The following is an 18,856-nucleotide window of genomic DNA, read 5'->3' as shown; positions in this document are numbered from 1 at the left end:
CAGAGTGTGATAAAGGTCACCTCTATAGCCTCCTATAGCCAAAGAGGAAGTCAGCCTCTGTAGCCTCCTGCCTTTGGCTATCTCTCTGGTGGATCTCGTGAGAATTTTCCTAGAAGCTGAACTTTGGGGATTCAATTTTGATTTGCTAGGGTGGTTTGGGGTGCTAAAATTTTGACTTGCTAGGGTGGACAAACAGGTGAACAGTTGTCCCCCTGCACCTCTTATCTGTTTCCCTGTTTTTCTTGTTTAGCTGCTGTATCAAGAATGGGCACGCTACGGAGTGTTTTATAAATTTCAACCTATTGACCTCATCAGGTAAGATCTGGGGGGGCACTCTTGGGAGGACCCTAGAGATGCAGATTCTGAAAGGCACCCGTCAACCCTCTTAACCCCTGGCAGTCTGTTGGCCAAGGAGAGGGATCTGTTTTTCTAGGCTATGATTGTCCTGCTGTATGTCTGATGCATGAGGAAGCAGCTCAGGGCAGGGAGGGGGATGGGGTCTGTGTGGGGCAGCAGTTAATATACATTGATATACCATGACTTCTGTCTCTCAGCATATAGTCTCTCTTTCCCTGCCTGTGTGTGTGTATGTGTGTGTGTGTGTGTGTGTGTGTGTGTGTGTGTGTGTGTATGCAGCTATCACTCTTACTATTGTCCTTCAAATTCATCCTGGAGGATAGGGTGAAGCAGATCCTTGGGTTATGCCCAAGTGGCCATGGTGTTGACCAAGAGAAGGGAAGACCTGACTAATCACGTGAGGAATAAACTGGCTCTTCTGACAGGGAATGTCAGCTCTTTATGGCTTCTTCACATTAGAAGGGAGAAGAGACTGGAATCCCTCCCTTTAGTGCTGCCCCTCAAATGATGTCTTGGTACCTTGAGAGTTTCCCTAGCTTCTGCAGAACATTAGTGAAAGTCCTTTGAGAGAATGTACTAGAATGCTGTGGGTCTGACTAGCCTCAAGTGGGTTGAGGACTCTGGAGTCTCAGTGGGCTCTCTGAGCCCAGCTTCATTCCCGGCTGGAATGTAGGGAGGCAGCACTGTGAAGCGGGAAAGCACTGAGTTGAGAGTGGAGGCCGGGCCTGCCATTGTGGGCTGTGGCTTCTTTGGGCAAGCCACGTTCCTTCCATGGTCATCGGGATCCTGGTTATCGTAAACTGAAAAAAAAAAAAAAAAGGAATAATAAATTGGGAGGTTGAACTGAAGGATCTGTGAGGAGATTTGGTAGCACAGGCCCATTTGGAAAAGATGGGAACTTTTGGCCTCATGACTGCCATAATGGACTCACTGCCACACGGTCACTTGTGGCTCTTCTAATGAGCTAATTAATCAGCCAGTAAACACAGAGAGTGTTCCTGGCTAATTGCCCTGGGCTGGGATTGTGAGAGGGGCAGCAGCCAGAAGGATTGTGTCCAGAGGGAGGGATTCCAGCTTCTTCTTGGAAGAAGAAAGCAGCCTGGGGGCCGCAGCTTGGGTAGGTTCACCTCCCACACAGAGATGTGACGGCCCGCCCAGGGAACTGGGAGCTTGCTTGGATGTCTCTTGACAGCAGGTGTTTGTTCCAGCTGAAGACTGTTAACTGAAGCGCTGGGGTTGCAGAGCAGGGCCATGGGGTGCCTGTGACTGAGGCTTCCTCACCCCACACCTCCCATTCCCTGGCTGCCTTGTCTGAAGCACTGGCCACCTAGATTGTTCTCTGGGCCACACCAAGGCTGTTTCCTCCATGCTTGGTGGGCTTTGATCTTCCTCCTTGCATCCCAAGTGGCCACCCACTCTGTCGCCTGTTTTCTCCAGCTACATACTCGTTTTTACAAAATATGATGAAAAAATAAGAATTTTCCCTACCAGAGAGCCTTGTCTTTTCCCCCAGAGACTTCAGGTGACTGGCCGCCAGCTAAGTGGAAAAAGGCTCCAATGTGCACTCAGTTTTGGCCACCAAAGCGGCCTCACCTGCAGGGGAAGAATTACCTTTGGAGCAAAGCCTTGCTCTGGGGCCTGGCGGTTCCTGAGGACACAGAGCTCAGATCTGTCTAGACGGGGCATGGTGTGCTGTGGAGCTGGAGGCTGTCCACTGCTCCTTATACATCAGATGGCTCAGGGAGCTCCCACAGCTCCTGGGTGAGGCCAGCGGCTTGGCTGGTTTGGCTGGGAGAGAGGAAGGCTGGAGCCTCAGGCATCCCTCTGAGGCTGGCTGTGGGGGAAGGGAAGGGGGTCACTGGGTGGTGTATGGGGGTTGTGGGGGGGGGCTGCTGTCCACCCAGTGGTATAAGAAACTCTCCAATTTCAAGGAGCTGCTGGAAGGAAAAATTGACAGTAGTGGGAGAGAGGGAAGGGCCAGGGGCATTAGGGGCGAACAGAGTAATAGGCGGGGAAGCAGGGACAGGTAAACGAGACCAGGGTGTGAGAGGGGTCATGGAGAGAAAAGAGGGTGCAAGGTGTGGGAAACAGCTATCCACACCCAGCAGGCACCACCCTGGACTCCCGTTACATTGCCTTGCAAATGGCCCAGCTCACCTTGCCCGATTCAAAGCCACCTCCTTTTTCCTCTTTATTGGCAGCCCTCTTTCTCACCTGCCACTCCCTGCTCTGACACCAGGTCCTGTGGGTGCTTCTTCAGGGCCATCTCTCTCCAGCAACTTCTCCATCTTTCCTGCCACCGCCTGTCAGGACCCACCTGGCCTGTGCAGAGTCCAGCCCCTGGCTGGCCCCCACACTGTGTCAATGTTGTTCCATTGCTGCTTACTAACATGGACCACACCCTCTTTGGGCCTCATGTAGAAATTGTCTCCATGTGCTTGTGTTGAAAGCCTGGCAGAAGCAGGAAGTCCTCTATAAGTTGGAAATGACAATTCATACAGAGGCTTACGGGAGGCATTTCCCGCCTGTTTCCTTGGACACTCAGCTCCTTTCTTTTCAGTACTGATCTTCTGTTCCTCCTGTGGATCCGCAGTGCTCCTCCTTCATGCCAACTATTTGGAATGTTCTAAAGCATCGAGCAGTTGACAACTCCGTGGGGGTGGGAGATCTGTGTGCATTTGAAAGCCCCAGGACTAACTATCTTTTCCCTTTCAAAGGCCTTCAAGCCTAAACTGAAAATTTGGGGTTTGAGGCCCCTTTCCCAGGTGTTAGAAGTGGACAGAGGGGAGGCAAGATACCTTTCCCTGCACCCCTCACCCCTGCCTCCTGCTGCACCTTCATTCATGCCCAGCAGGCTGCACTGTGAGACTGCTAATGGGTCTCTCCCAGCCCAACAGGGCTCTCCACCCCTGGATCCTGTCTTTGCTCTGGAAAGCTTGGGTGGGGCCTGCAGGCCTGAGCTGTATGTGTGTATGTGTGTGTGTGTGTGTGTGTGTGTGAGAGAGAGAGAGAGCATTGCCTGGAAAGTTCCCCAGGGAGGTATCCAGCAGGGATACCACTCTCAGTAGCTCTCTCTAAGAACTTGCAGCCAGCAGCACTTGTGCCCTGGTAGAAACACAGCTTGTGACCAAGACAATGGATGAAATGATGCCTTAGCTGGAAGGAAATGACTCTTCTGGTCCCTTAGGAGCCATAAGAGGGTCCTCACAGCCAGAAAAGTAGATTTTTTTTTTTGTCTATACTGCTCTAGGTTAACTCCCCAACATCCCAGGAGGGAAACAGCCTTTATTTCCCGGGGAACCTGGAGGCCTGGAGCCTTTTGAATTTGTGCAGGTGTGATCCACTATTAGGGCCATGACCTGTCTTTTCACTAAAATTAATGTCTGCTCACAGACTGATTTTCTTAGCTGGAAGGTTTTGGTATAGATCAGACAAAGCAGTAGACTTTAAGCTGAGTTTGACTTAGCTTCTAACTATGTTGAAGTTGGTATACATAAATTTTATTTTAAGCCCATGCCGCTGCTTGCCCATGACTTTGTCAGGAAGAGAGGGGTCCAGAAGTCTCCCAGGCTTAGCATGACTGCAGTCCATTGACTTTGGGGAATTCTTCAAGAGGATAATGCATGGACGGCCTCGGGTTTGCCACACCGAATCAGGATTACAGTCTGGAGAGGAGTGATTGACTCTTACTCATTACTTAAAATTTTTTTTAAATCTTTATTTATTTTGAGAGAGAGACAGAGTGTGAGCAGGGGAGCTGCTGAGGGGAGGGAGACACAGAATCAGAAGCAGGCTCCAGGCCCTGAGCTGTCAGCACAGAGTCCGACGTGGGGCTTGAACTCACGAACCGTGAGATCATGACCTGAGCCGCAGTTGGACGCCTAACCGACTGAGCCACCCAGGCACCCAGACTGTTACTCATTACTTAATGCCCACTTCATGAGTGAGGCTTCCTAGAAATCAGGCCTTGGGCATGGAACCCGTCCATGTGGCAGCTCTGGAGTTCTCTTCGAAACGTCCTGGCCTAACGTCTTGAGACACGAACACTTCCACAATGACTTGAGAGTGATTTCTATGGGGTCACACCATCTCCGCAGCCTTTGGGGCTCATCTGTGAATAGCAAGAGCGGCCCTGTGCCCCCACCTTGCTGCACATCTCTGCCATCTTAGAATCCAGCCCTCTCCAGCCCTGACCATGGGGAGCCTCTCTGGAGCCCTGGCATCACAGGAATTGCCTTTCCCTCCTCCTCTGCAAGGCGGAGGTCCTTGTGCTTGCCAGAGTTCTCCAGGACAGCCACTAGACGGCTGTGTGATTTGATCTGTCCCTCTCGGTCTTGGGGCCCTACTTCTACCCCCCCGAAATGTGACCCATCCAAATCCCTCCAGAAGGAAGACAGAGGAAGCCACATTCTTTCTTAGGAGGCTTCTCAGCAGGCCAGGCTCAGGAAGGACCGGCCGCAGCTGGTTTGGGGGAGGGACTGGAGAGGAAAAAATGTTGATCAACCCGTGATTAATTATTTCCTGAGCACTGCTGCCTCCTCCTTGATCCTTCTCTGGGATTTATAAAGGCAGTTCAGTCCAACGCAGTAAGCATTTACTGATGCTTATGGCGAGCAAGTCTCTGTGCTAGGAGGCATGGGGAGGTGCAAGATGAATAAGGTGGGGTTTGTGCCCTAAAGATCTAGCAATTATGTAGGGAGGTAGATGTGTGCAAGGCAGGATGAAGTGAGGGCTTAAAAGGATTATAACTTAAGTACAAACATAATACTGCAGGACAGCAGATGAAGAGTAATTGCTACTAGCAGAATAAGGAAGGCTTCCTGGAAGATGTGGCACTTGAATTAGAAATGTTACTTTCTGAAGGACTGAGGTTAAAGGACATGAATGTGTATTCATGGCCAGCCTGGGTTGCCCTTTGTATGGATTTACTGTTTAGCCTGATACTGATGGCTGGAAATCCCACTGACTCAAAGCTAGATCCCTCATGACTGTTGACTGAGAGCCGTTAGGTCAAAAAGTTGACTTACAGGTCTCACCTGTATAGACTCTGTGCCAGTCTGGCCTGTGTCCCTGGCTCTGCCCTGTGAATTAGCAGAGAATTGGAAGGAGGTGAGGCTAGATCCAAGGGAGGGGAGACCAAAGAGAGACGACGTGCAGGGCTAGCACCTTGGTATTTGCATGGGTCCCAGCATTTGAAGTATTGGATTTGGCGGGGCAACCTTTTGCAAACTGGAAAGAAATATTATCTTGTGGGCCTGAAGAATATTTTTCCTTTACCTCCCGGGTTGGGGGAACAGAGTAGACACAGAGCAGCAGGCAGTAGCTGGTTGAGGCAAGGCAGAAACAAGGATTGTAATGTTCTGTGCTGTTATATTCTGGCCCATCATACAGGTCAGGAAGTAAGCCAGGCTGTTTATTAAATGTAGCTGGGACAGGGTTCTTGCTTCCCCCACTGAGAGCCACTGTCCTTCAGGTGCACCCCCCCCCCCCCCCCACCGCCCAGAGGGAGAGCAGTAGATCTGTGGTCAACCTGTGGACAAGGAGTTGGAATTCAGTGCTCTCCACTCCAGTCCAAGGCTGTGCCTGGAGGCCAGCTTGGTCTTATGAGGGTGGCCTCCCAAGCCTCAGAACAGCCTTCCATGGATGGTGGCTCCTGTTTCAGATCAAACTTTTAATCTTTCTGCCTACAGTATCAGCCATATGGTACAGATGGTGGATCCCAAGTACCAGGAGGCCACACACACACACACACACACGCACGCATGCATGCACGCACACTCCCCATGGCCACCCAGAATTCCATGGGCAGAACTAGGGAAAGAACAGGTTGTCTGGCTCACAGCTTATTGCCTCCTTGACTCTCTTATGTCCAATTTCGCAGGGAAGAAGAGAGGCTGCTGTTATTCTAAAAATACATGGCAAGCTATATTTTCCATTTTCCCCTTGGGCCCTTGTGAGCAGTAGACTCTCAGCTACCCAGAACCTCCGGGACCAAACCATACCGGCAGAGGAGGAATGCACTTAGGGGCCGCCACCCCAGTGCCTAGGCCTGGAATGAAGGGATGGAGACTTGCTCTCACAGCATATTCCAGCAAATGCCCAGCCTCTGCTTGATTTCTCTTGTAGTAGAAAGCATCTTGCCTCAGGGGTCACTTGTTTTCTCTGCTGGACATTTCTGGTCACTAGGAGATCATGGAGCTGGATCAGGAACTTTGCCTATTTCCCTCCTTCGGATTCTAGTTCAGCTCCCTGGACTTTTTTTTTCTTCTACATAAAATGCTCCTGGGCCTTTCTGCATGTCCTTGTGTGACACGGGCTCTTCAACAGCCTCATCATCATGATGCTTCTCTTCGGGACTCACTGGCCTTGGGGTACTCAGAGCAGGGTCCTTCTGCACACATTAGCTGGTGTAGTTGAACCAACACATATTTTGCACTGACCATATGTCAGACACTGGTGCTGGATGTATGGAGATGAGTTAAGCATGGCCCCGTTCTGAGGGAGCTTAAGTTCAAAGTCAAATCTCTAAGCTTGTAGATGGCCACTAGGCTTTTCTGGGAAATGGAGGGACAAACTGATGGAGAAATTTACCAAAAGTAACTGTGAGTCTGTGAAAACTAGCATATGGAAAAGATCATGAGGGGAAATTGACCCCCAAACTAGTCATCTGCAATGATGGGCTTAGGGGTATCAGCCATGCCTCAGGCAAAGATTGTTGGGAGGTGACCGTAACTCTTTCTTTAGACATATCCATGTGATATGTCACAGTACCCACAGACCCTGGAAATCCTCAGGAAACATTTTAGGATCACATAACTTACCAAATCATGGCAAAGCCTCACATGTGTCTAACTGAGGTCATCGTGTCTAAAGAAAAAACTCAGCCAGGCTGGAAATATTTCAGGGAAGGGAAAGTAATGTGAGCAAAGATTTGGAGAGGACGCATATGAAGACAGACTTAAACAAATAAGAGCTCCCTATCCAGGAAGGAAATGGAGAAGGAGTAAGGCGTCCACTTACTAAGTTAAAAGATGGATAGAGTGTGCATGTGTTTAAGTCCTGAGGCACTTGCTTAGGGACATTCTCTTAGGTGAGGAGCAGTGGGTTAAGAATGAAAAGAACTCAATTTTAGCTTCAGCTTTGTTTCCAGTTGATGAAATGTCTGGACAAGCTGTCTCCCAAACCTCAGTTTCCTCAGCTATGAAATAGGGACCATAACACCTGTCCCACCTGGCCAGTGATATTAGTTTGAGGACTGTGATAAAGTATTGCACAAATACTGCGGTGATGGACATAGGTTTGGTTAAGTGAAGCTATTATTTATCTGCTCCCTAGAGGAAAACGATAGTATTCCCTAAGCTAGCAGAACTTTACATAGCCCTTCAGCTCAAGAGTTTTGACAAATATTGCATAATCATAGGACTATGTTTTCTCATTGTAAATCAGTGCATTGCAACTGTGCACTTTGTGTGTGTGAGCTCTGTGCCTCCCAGTGACCCTGCAACATGAGTATTCTTACCTCCATTTTACAGATGGGAATACTGAGCTCAGTAAGATAAGGACCTTCCCCAAGCCACAGAGCTGGCAGCCCATCTGGGATTCACACCCAGACCTGTCTGATTACAGAAACTATATTTTTTCCCTTGTAGCATGTGGCTGAAGGTGACACACGGCTCCATCCAACGGACGTCAGGCAAGCTGGGTTTCCAGCTATCTGGTGTTAATCTCTGAGGGAAAACTAGTGTGGGCTCCTGGTGAGTGGAGCTCATTGGCTATAGTCAACCTCTGCTTTACAGTGGTGTCATGGTTATGAACAGTCCCCTGGGCATGGCAGGGGTGATGGGCCACTCTTGGCTCATTGAGCTGGAGAGAATCATTTGTGCCTCTGTTAAGCAACCCCAGAACGCCATGCTTTTGATTTCTCAATTCTGTTTTTTGCAGTCTTTTTGTTCTGACTTCTTCCATGTTGTCAGGTTGTCAGTTGTCATTTCTTGCTCTTGTCATTCGAGTAGCTCCTGCCCAACTCCAACGTGCTGCTGTGTCTCATTTGCAGGTTTCGCAACCAGACACCCCAGCAGGTTTGCACTGTGTACCAGGTGAGACTCTTCCACAGTCTGTCCCAGAGTCTGGCTCCTGGCTCCTGTTAGGTGTGGGATTTTGTGGAAGGTCTGCCTTTGTCATGGGAATGTCTTCTTTTTGTTCCCCAGTGAGAGTGAAATGGTGTTTCTGAAGCTCAGGGGGCCTCAGAGATGGGACCAGAATAAGTGTGATGTCGTCAGGTCACAAGAAACCCAGATGATCAAAGATTATTCTCAAAATAGAACTCTGTTAACAACACGGTCTTTGCATCATGGGTCTACTGGATGAAGAACTTTGCCCTGGGTGTGGCATCACAACTAAAAGAAATGGGGGAGCAGGAAGCTTGAAGTGTTATGTTGGGACACAAGGTGCTCGTAATGGAACGCTGCTGATAGAGGTCACAGAGCTGTAAGTAGTGCCCAGCAGGTAGCTGACACACCAGATATATGTTGATGTGCAAGGAGCAGGTGGTAGAAGGTTTAGAAGGGGTAGTGCCTGGATTTAGTGTGGTTTGTGAGGGAAACATGTAACTTACAGAGCAGGTGAGTTTAGAGTAGAAAGCAGAGGTATGAAGGAGAGAAGAAATATGGTCGGGAGCTTTACAGGACTCTGATAAAGGCATTTGTGGTCAGGAGAGACCCGAGAATGGCCAAGGCTGAGGAAGCTCTGAGAAGAAAGCACAGCGCTACGGGCAGTGGTTGGAGGAGACGTTTGAGAGAGTGTGGCAAGAGAGCCCAGACAAAGGAGTCATGACAGTGGAAAACCAAAGGGGATGCTGTCAAATGGCTTCTCTGGAGTGTAGGCAGGTGGCAAAACAGGGCTCACGAGGGTTTCAGGACTCATGCACTCCTAGCTGTGAAGTGGTAGCAGGCAGTTTCTCACCCACTCTCTTGGGAAACTTTGGGCAAGTCACCCAGCCCCTTTGGACCGGGTGCAGTCTCTCTCCCTGATGGAGAGAGGGGGTTCTCTTCTCCTCTGCAAAACCTCTAGGCTGGCCGTGGCAGGTGCAAGCCTGTCTGCGGAAGTCGGGGACCTCAGGTAGATCTGAGGGACTGCTCTTGCCCTAGCAAGAGGGAAGGGACTAGCATGTGGATAAGTTACCATGGACACGGCCCAACTGTTTGATCCCGTGAGCCACTGTCTCACCACGTGTCTCTGGAACCCTTGAGCTCCCTGTTCCTGCTAATGATATTCCCTTGAGTGATGTTCTCCACCCACACCACATGGGTATGTAACCAACATAAACAGAAAACGTCTTAACACATTGAATAACATTGGTGGAACACACGTTACAACAACAACCACAAGATAGCTAAATTTAATTAGCCCGGCACGCCCAGGCTTTTCGCAGAGGGACATGCCTCTGTTTTAGAAACGGAAAACCACAGCATTTTGTGGGTCTGGAAGTCACAGACATAAGCAAGAAACAAAATAGAGCAAAACAAAAAGCTTCAAGATCCCTGCCTGGGAGGTTGCTGTCCTCCAGTACCTTTGAGATTATCTAAGGTATTCAAAGATATGAGTGGTTGGCTGACCGCCAAGGATTGCTGTCTACCTCTGGCAGAATGGTTGACGCAAACTTTGAAAGATGTGGCACCTAGCTTGGGTCACCCAGCCCATTGAAGGGACTCAGGAAAACTCATCTTGAGGGCTTAGGCCTCAGGGTTGTTGGCTCCACCTCGTCAGTTTCTCTCATAGAATCCATACTCAACTGAACACAAGAGAGACAGAGAGAGGATTAAAGGACTGGGATTTTCAACTTTTTATGTGGGCATTTTTGTCCAGATGAGGGTAAAGACAATGACTGATTTCCAGCTCTTTATCAATAACAAAATGGCAGTATTGCCTTCGGTTGATATTCTGCCCAATCCTCAACCTTTGGTCAGGAAGGCAAGCTGCTCAGTGGAGAGAAGAACCATCCTAAGGGTGTCTCTTTGCCCCACTCATGGACACTCAGCCTCCTGGAAGCCCCACCTGATGCACCTGATAGAGATTCCTCTTGTCTGTGGAGCTTCATTCCCCTTCACTTCATTCATCCTCCATGCTTACTCCGTGATCTGTTTCCCCTCTTTGTCAAATCCTGTGAGATCGTATCTCTCTTTGGAATACTAGCCCTTCTCTGAAGGCTTAACACCATCCAGTCAAATCCTGTGAGATCATATCTCCTTTTGAATATATTAGCCCTTCTCTGAGGGTTTAACATCTAACCATGCAGTTGGGAAGAAGACTCCATGTTTTTGGGGAAGAGACTTAAGAAATTCTGTAATTCAGTTCAGTTTTATCCAGTGGGTTCATTGAGCGCCTTCCCTGAGCCAGGCACTGTTTTAGGCACTGGAGTTAAAAATGACAAAAAGGTAGATAGCTATGGGCTGACTTTGGGTGGTTACATTATTTATCATCTACCTGGAACACTTTTAAGAGTAAAGGTGAGCACTATTAATAATTATGCTGAGTGTACTAGTCAACTATTGTCACGGTAATGCTGCATAACAAAGTACCCCAAAGTCAGTAGCTTATGACAGCAGTAACTTATTTGTCTTGCTCGTGTATCTGTTGGTTGAGTGGAAAAGCTCTGCTTCAGGCTGCGGGTTGTCTGGGCTTGGCTCCAGACCTCAGACTGTCCAGGTCTTCATAGTTGTGTACATTCTCCTTAGATCAGAAGCTACCTGGGGCATGTTCTTATGGTGAATCACAAGAGCACAAGCAAAGGAATGGAAACACATAGCACCTCTTAAGGTATCACCAACATCACATTTGCTACTGTTCCATTGGCCAAAGAACTCACATAGCCAAGCACAAATCTATGTTGCTGGGAAGTTAATATTGGCTGAAAACCAATTTGACCTACCACACTGAGACAGCAAGTATAAACCAGGACTGTCCCAGGAATATCTAAACCTGTGGTCCACACTAGTCTGATCTCCTGGGGCTTGTGATCTAGTAGGGAACACAGATAATATATAGTTAACTTTAAATGTGGCATAGTTTACAGTGGAGGATCATGGAATGTGATGGGAATAAAGATGTAGGGTAATCTAGCCTAGGTGGAGAAGGACTTTGAACTAAGTTAAGGAAGTGACTTTGAACTAAGTTTTCTTAAAAATTTTTTAATGTTTATTTGTTTTTGAAAGAGACAGACAGAGCTTGAGCAAGGATGGGGCAGAGACACACATACACAGAATCCAAAGCAAGCTCCAGGCTCTCAGCTCTCAGCACAGAGCCCGATACAGGGCTCGAACTCATGAACTGTGAGATCATGACCTGAGCCAAAGTCGAATGCTTAACCAACTGAGCCACCCAGGTGCCCCGAACTAAGTTTTGATACATGAGTGAAAGCAAAGATAAGCCAGGCAAAGGTAAGCAGAGTAATGGCAATAGCTGATATTACATGGTCCTTCCTGTGTGTTAGGCACTGCTTAAGCTCTTTGCATTTGCTAACCTACAGCAGCCCTTTGAGATAGACATCACTATAGTCCTTTCGCAGATGAGAAGTTAAAACACAAAGAGATTGTGAAGTCACTCAGGGTCACACAGCTAGTAAGTAAGAGGTAAGATTTGAACTCCTGAGTCTGGCTTCAGAGCTGGTTCTCTTCACCACTGTGTATACTGCCCCACTGTTGGAAGAGCGTGCATTAGGTCTGCAGCGAGGGGAGTGATAGGGGACCAGGCTGGGGTGAAGCAGGACTCAGGTCCTGGAGGATCCTGTAGGCTGGTTGAGGATTTGGGTCTGTATCCTAAGGAAAAGAGTACGTCCTTGAAGAGTTTGGCTTATGTGGGTGCACTTGTGTGGACGACATTAACATGATCTGGCTGGCTTTTACTTTTAAAGGACCTGAAGTTCTTCCTTGTGGGGCACTAGAAAGAGATTGCACATTTTGTGCCAGACAAGATGGAGGGGCGGGGTTGGGAGGGTCTGGGGAGAAGAGTGGTTTCTGCTCCTGAGATGTCTTCTGTCCTTCCAAGAGGACATGACAGATGTTCTGGGTGGTATGACACTAAGCTTAGAGTCTCTTTTCTGTTTTCTCCCTTCTACATCCTAACTAACCCACAGATTTCACTAGGTTGTAATGGCCCTGTTCCCCAGTGGCAGATGTCTCAGTAGGCATGATGATGACCAGTACTAATAGCATTGACCCCTATACTCACTGTGCACCTGTGTCACCATGCCCTCTGTATGCGTGCTCTGCTTGGATCTTCATGGTAACCCTGTGAGGTTGGCACAGTCACCAACCTCATTGTCAAAAAGAGGACACTGCAACACAGAGTAGATAAGTCACTTGCTCCAGATCTCACATAGTACAACTCCAGAGCCCATTATCTTAACCACTTTGTACCACTTTGAGAGAGGAAGGCTGTTGGTGAGATACAGGGGCTGCTTCCTAAAAGGAGCCTCCAGATGATGGTGGGGGATAGTGAACGGATGTGGTCAGATGTTTAGATGGTATGGCGAGGGGACTCTCGGACCTTTTAGAATAAAACAGATCTGGTTCCTTAAAGGGGGTATTGCCAAAGATCATGGAGACTTAGGAATTTTAGATTTGCAGGGGAGGTCCTTGAAAGCCTCACTTTATAAAAAGGGAACCAAAATCCTCTAACAGATTTAATGGGGCAGAGGGACATCATTCCTTTAATGATAAGGAATCATTAATCTTTGCTGCCGTAACCTGCTGATATTTAATACAGACAGTGGTGAGCTGGGAGGTAGAAGGGTGTGTGGGGTTAGAGGTGGTGGAAGATGTTCCAGGCAGGTTGACTTACCTGCTGCCTTCCTCACCTAACAATAGGGGGGTTGGGATGGGTGATCTGTAACATCCCTTCTGGGGCCAACTTTCTAGGCTCTCTAGATAGAATCTTAAGTCTGAAGCTGGTCTGGGGCAGGACCCCAGGTCTCACAATGAGGCACGTTGATTGTGGCAAGGAAGGATTGGAGCCTGGGAGTCTGGACCCCCAGTTCTAGACTCAATCCATTGGACTCACCACCACCCAGGGTACCCCTGCTGCCATAACCCCGGATTTCTCTCTTCCTCTTCCCTTTCCTGAACACCCCCATCTCTGTTTTCTTTTGCCTCTCCAGCTTTGATCACATCTGGAGCATTTTGTGGAGTTGATGAGTGTGTGTTTTCCTGTTGGGACACATGGTGTATATCAGAAGCACTTAAGAAGCTTTGGATGAGTGGAAAAGTCTGCGTGGCATCTCAGGGGCTGATGGCCTGGAGGGTCGATGGCAGCTGCATGGCAGGACACCTGGCATGAGGGCTGATTGACTTTGGGAAGGCTCAGAGGCCCGGCTTGGGAGCTGCTGCTCCAAACGGCTTTGAGTTGTTCCAGTGGTGTTGGTGCACAGGAATTATGTGCGTGTGTGTGTGCATGTGCGTGAGTGTGTAAACAGACTGGACGGCCCTCTGCCTTGTTGCCATGGGATGCTGCCCTTCAGGGCTTTGCTCTCCATTGTAACAGGGGCTCTTATCTGCCTGCATGCACATCCAATAACATAAACCAATGGTGTGTTTTCTATAGGTAGACGGTGGGTGATGAATGTGACATGGGGCAGAGAGGCAGAGCAGTAGTGTGTCTTTGAAAGGTGACAGTAATTTCCAGTGAACCACCTGGTGGGACCACTGAGCAGTGGGGATAGATGAGATGCAAAGTAGACTTCCCTAGTGAATGAGCTGGGAACAGTCTGGTCCCCTGACCAGGACTCTCTTTGCTGTCTGTTGTCCCTTCTCTCAGTGTTGGCCTTTAGTCCTCAGAGTCTTGGACATGGGCGGAGGGGAGTTGGCATGTTTCTCCGTAGGTGAAGATACTTTCGTGGGTGGCGAGGAGGGGTGGGTGTGCCTGGCCAACTCTGTTTACTATTCATTTGGAGCCGGACTCCTGGCAAGGTGTTTTAGAGCCCATCATGGCTCTCTGGTGTCCTTCGCAACCCTTCCCAGGGCCTGAGTTAGTGATCTTCAGGCTTCACGGCTGCGTGCATCTCCCTCTAACCTCTCTGGTTCCCCTGCACTTTCCCTTCTCCCTCCTCCAATAGCCATCACACTTTGTTCTTTCCTCTTCCATCTCCTTTCCTTACCAGTCTGTTGCAGCTACACTGTATCTGTTCACCCCTAGTGACATCTTCCAGGTTTGGGGGTGACTGACCCCCATCTTGGCTTGCCAGAGATGATAGTGATAGAAGGTATTTATAGGCTTAGGGTAGGGGTGGTGCCAGAGAATGCCACACAGGGTTCAGCCTAGAAGGTTGCTTATGCTCTTGCAACTCTAACAGAGAACAGTCCTGTCTAGCCATGGCTCAAATTAAATTGCAGATGCCCCTAACTCAGGGTTAGGAACGTAAACAACTAGTGGGTTGTAGACTTCAAGCAGTGAGCAGACTCGGCAGGAGAGAGGCCTAGAGAGGGCTGGCTGTGGATGGATTTTCCAACTGATGTTTTTCCAGAGGTTTCCTGACTTCTTAAATTCCAGGCACCAAAGCACCTCTCGGGCAGCACATCTGGGAGTGTGGCTCCTTCTTGTTTGTGAAGCAGTTGTGAGCAGAGGGAGCAGAGGTTTCTTCCATTTAACTGGGCCCGCTCAGGGAGAGGATTTAGACAGAGGGTGGAGAAGGGAGTGCATGGGCTGCAGAGTCCACACTGGGTTGTGTGACATTCTGACATAGTCCCAGGAGCCTGAGTCTGAGCTCAGGATACTGTGACAAGGGCTTAGTTTGCAGGCCTGGCCCTTCCTGTGAGGCAGGTAGGCCGCCACCCCCGTGATGTGACTTGCTCATCATTGATGCCCTCATCATTGAAAACACTCAGTGATTCAAGCACATATACTGTGGCAGGAACTGTACAGGCAGTAGTAATGAAAAATCCTGGCCTTTGAGGGGCTTATAGTCACCTTGGAGAAAAGATGAGTCAGCTAATATCTACAGATGTGTGATGACTGCTCAGACAGAATATGTGCAGCAGAATTAGGAGGTACAAAAAGGGGGTTCCTGAATCAGAGGAGGCCTGGTATGCATGACTGAGCTATGAATAATGACATAAGTTGGGTAGAGAGGAGGGGGGTGGGCATGAATTAAGGCAAACAGTGGTGAAAAAACATAATCATTCAGGGGTCTGCAGGAGGCTGTGTTTCACAGGAATGAAAGGTATATGTGAGGGTGGGGAGGGATGTAAGGCAGGAAAGATAGGCAGGCATCAGATCATAAAGCCAGTGTGAAAACTCTCAATCAAAGTGACGTGGAAGGATTTTGAATAGGAAGCGGGTAAGATCAGACTGAAGAACGTTATCTGAGGGATAAAATTTCCCCAACTACTTTTACCAGAAGTGTGTCAGGGCCAGGGCAATGCCAAGCCTTGTGGAAATGGGGCATAGATTGAGTCTCTGGTGGGAGAGAGGGTGCCAGGATGGGAGAAGGGGCAAAGTTTCTTGGAGAGGGAGACCTCATAGGAATAATTGGAAGCTTAGGAAAGACAGCTCAGTAGCCCAAGGCCATGCAGCTAATTCACAGCAGATCTAGGGCTGCTGAGTGGAAGCCAGACAGGAATAGTGACCCCACAGTTTTGCTCTACGGTGGCCCCAACCTCTCCATTTCCAGCATTACTTGTTACCTGTGAAAGTGAGCTGCGGGAGTGTTCATGGGAACGTTTATACAAAATCCGCACACAGATCACAACTTTACCATCACCCTGGAGTTTTGCCAAGATACTTTCTAAGAGCTGGTGTACTTGTTGGTGTTTCCTGTGCTTCTGATCTCTGTTCTCCTGGGGGTAGAGATTATGAAGGACAGAGGTAGCATTGATTGGCCAGCGTCAGTCAAGAGGTTGTGTTATGCCATCTAGTCACTAGGCTCTGGGTCCTTGAGAATGGGAGGCATACTTACCAGATTTTCCATTGGTACACATGTGGAAGAAGTAGTTGCCCTGAAAGATAACGGAGTCAAGATTCAAAGTTATGGTGTCACTGATCTTGAGCTGTCAGTCCTCCATGGAAGATGGTGCTCCATTCTGGGCATCCCATTTTAAGAGGTACATTGACACTAAAGGAGAGTCACATGAAATATATGATTTCACTCATATATGGAATTTAAGAAACAAAACACATGAACACAGAGGAAGGGAAGCAAAAATAAGATAAAAACAGAGAGGGAGGCAAACCATAAGAGACTCTTAAATACAGAGGACAAACTGAGGGTTGCTGGAGAGGCGATGGATGGGGGGATGGGCTAAATGTGTGATGGGCATTAAGGAGGGGACTGTTGGGATGATCACTGGGAGTTTTATGTAAGGGATGAACCCCTGGGTTCTACTCCTGAAACAAGTACTACACTGTATGTTAACTAACTTGAATTTAAATAAATTGATTAATTAAAAAAAAAGTCACAGATGGTGCAAGTTGGTGGCCCCAGGGAAGATTTTAGCCAGGAGACATTTAAAAAGATTTGGTCCAAAAGATGTGTGAATATTCTTAGTCTGAACGTATGCTGTCTGGTTCCCCACACCCCCCAGCAGTCCCTATTGTCTTATATCCAGCAGTTCACATTTCTGCTGTGTCTTTTAAAGTGTGACTCATTTAAAGTGTGACCCTTGAATTAAAGCAGAGATTCCCAATTCTAGCAGCACACCAGAATCACCTGAGAAACTTTTTAAACACGGATTCCCTACTTCCACATCTGGTCATGATGGAGTACCTACTGTAGGACTAGCTTTTCTGCCATAAACAACTACAAACCTAGTTAAAATTCAAGTAATAACTGTTGCCAGACATTAGACAGCAGGCAGGTAATCCCTGAAAGAACGAGGTGAGCCCTTCTGTGGCTCTGAACAAGTGCAAAATAAAATAGCAAGATGGTGTACTTCTATCCAAGCATATTGGTAATTACATCAAGTATAAACGGGATAGAATATAATTGTGAGGTTGGATTAAAAACAATACGTAATTATATGGTGCCTACTGGAAACATACTTTAAATATAAGGGCACAGATAGGTTTAAAGTATAAGGATGAAAGGAGATATACCACATAAACGCTAATCAAAAGGAAGCCAAAGTGTCTATGTCAATATCAGACAAAATAGACTTCAGTGTAAGGAGTATTATCAGAGATATGGATAATATTTGTAATCAATAAAGGAGCCAACTTCTTAAAAAGATGCAACGGCCCTATTTATGGTTGTGTGTACCTAACAATACACAGGGAGCAAAAATTGACAAAACAGGAGAAATAGACAAAGCCACAGTGATATCTAGGGATTTCAACTCTCTCAATAACTGATGGGAACAAGTAGACGATCAGATGTGGTACACCTGAACAACATTACGAATGAAATTATCCTAATTGATATTTATAGAACGCTGCACCCAAATGGCAGCAAACACATGCTTTTTGTGTGCCCACGGGCCATTTACTGAGCTGCTGTACTCTAGCCCTTAAAACAAGTTCCAGTGATTTTTTTCGGAATTGAGGTCAGATGGCATATCTCCTCAGACCACAGTGGCATTAAGTTGAAGGTCATTAACAAAAAGGCCTACCCGCAGCCTGCCGTGCCTCTGCCCCTGTGTTTATGTAGGGCCACCCCTTGTTCATCTGCTTCACGCCGACCTAAGCCAGTTCAGCCACCCATAATTCTTTACCATAGTCCCTGAAGTTTTTGAGTAAGTGACATTTATTAACAAGTGTGAAAAATAATAGCTCTCACGACGTGTTCAGGATGTCCCAAGTCATCTTTCTTTCGTATTCTCTGACCCATCTCCATGCGTGAAAGATTGATTCCAGGCAAACCCCTCAACTCTAGAGACAGAACTTTGTCACCTTTATAAACAGTGTCAGGGAAATAGAATCCAGAGACTCAGCTAGACATGGGGCCATATAGGGGTTTAGCCTAAGGCATCTAGGACAAGGGGTACAGGCCCCCTTGGATATTTATAAGCAAGGGTAGGAAAATGTCTGAAATAGGTCTAGCCAGTCCACATTATTTGAATACCTCTAATTTCACCAAATGAGAGCTCTTTTCTAGCACTCGTTATGCTAGTCAACAAACAGGCCATCGTTTTTACCCACAAAAACCCATTTCTGACACTCTATGCTAATTAACCAAGCTGTGCTTGTCGATGGAGATGCTCGAGGCAGAGAAACCACCTGCGAGAGCGGGCTTCCTGAATAGAGCGCCAGCTGAACACCTGGGCCGTCTTGGCTGGCACCTGCATCAGAGCTGTGGCCGAGTAAGACACCTCCGCTCACACTTTATATGATCAAGTATTTTGAAGTAAATTCTACACATTGTAACATTTTCCTAGACGGTTTCTCCTTCTTTTAAAGATGTCCAGGAAAGGACGCCCAGTCCCCTTCCCTTGCAACCTGTTCCAATACCTCATGAAGTGATCAGGGTTTCCTTTTCCCCTTCCAGAACTGCTTCCAGGAACATCTTTATGCTTGT

At 47.9% G+C, this 18,856-nt stretch overlaps 1 protein-coding gene across 1 annotated transcript in view; it reads left to right on the top strand.

Annotated features, from left to right (window-relative positions):
- ANO2 (anoctamin 2) overlaps window positions 1-18,856 on the top strand; it is a 338,133-nt gene that overhangs the window by 130,006 nt on the left and 189,271 nt on the right. The window contains exon 10 of the mRNA XM_027074096.2: window positions 251-315. Coding sequence (XP_026929897.1) covers window positions 251-315 — 65 coding nt within the window. The remainder of the gene's footprint in view (window positions 1-250; window positions 316-18,856) is intronic.

This window comes from Acinonyx jubatus, chromosome B4 (assembly GCF_027475565.1).
Source record: "Acinonyx jubatus isolate Ajub_Pintada_27869175 chromosome B4, VMU_Ajub_asm_v1.0, whole genome shotgun sequence".
In the NCBI taxonomy this organism is placed as follows: Eukaryota; Metazoa; Chordata; class Mammalia; order Carnivora; family Felidae; genus Acinonyx; species Acinonyx jubatus.
This window is presented reverse-complemented; position numbering and strand designations above follow the sequence as displayed.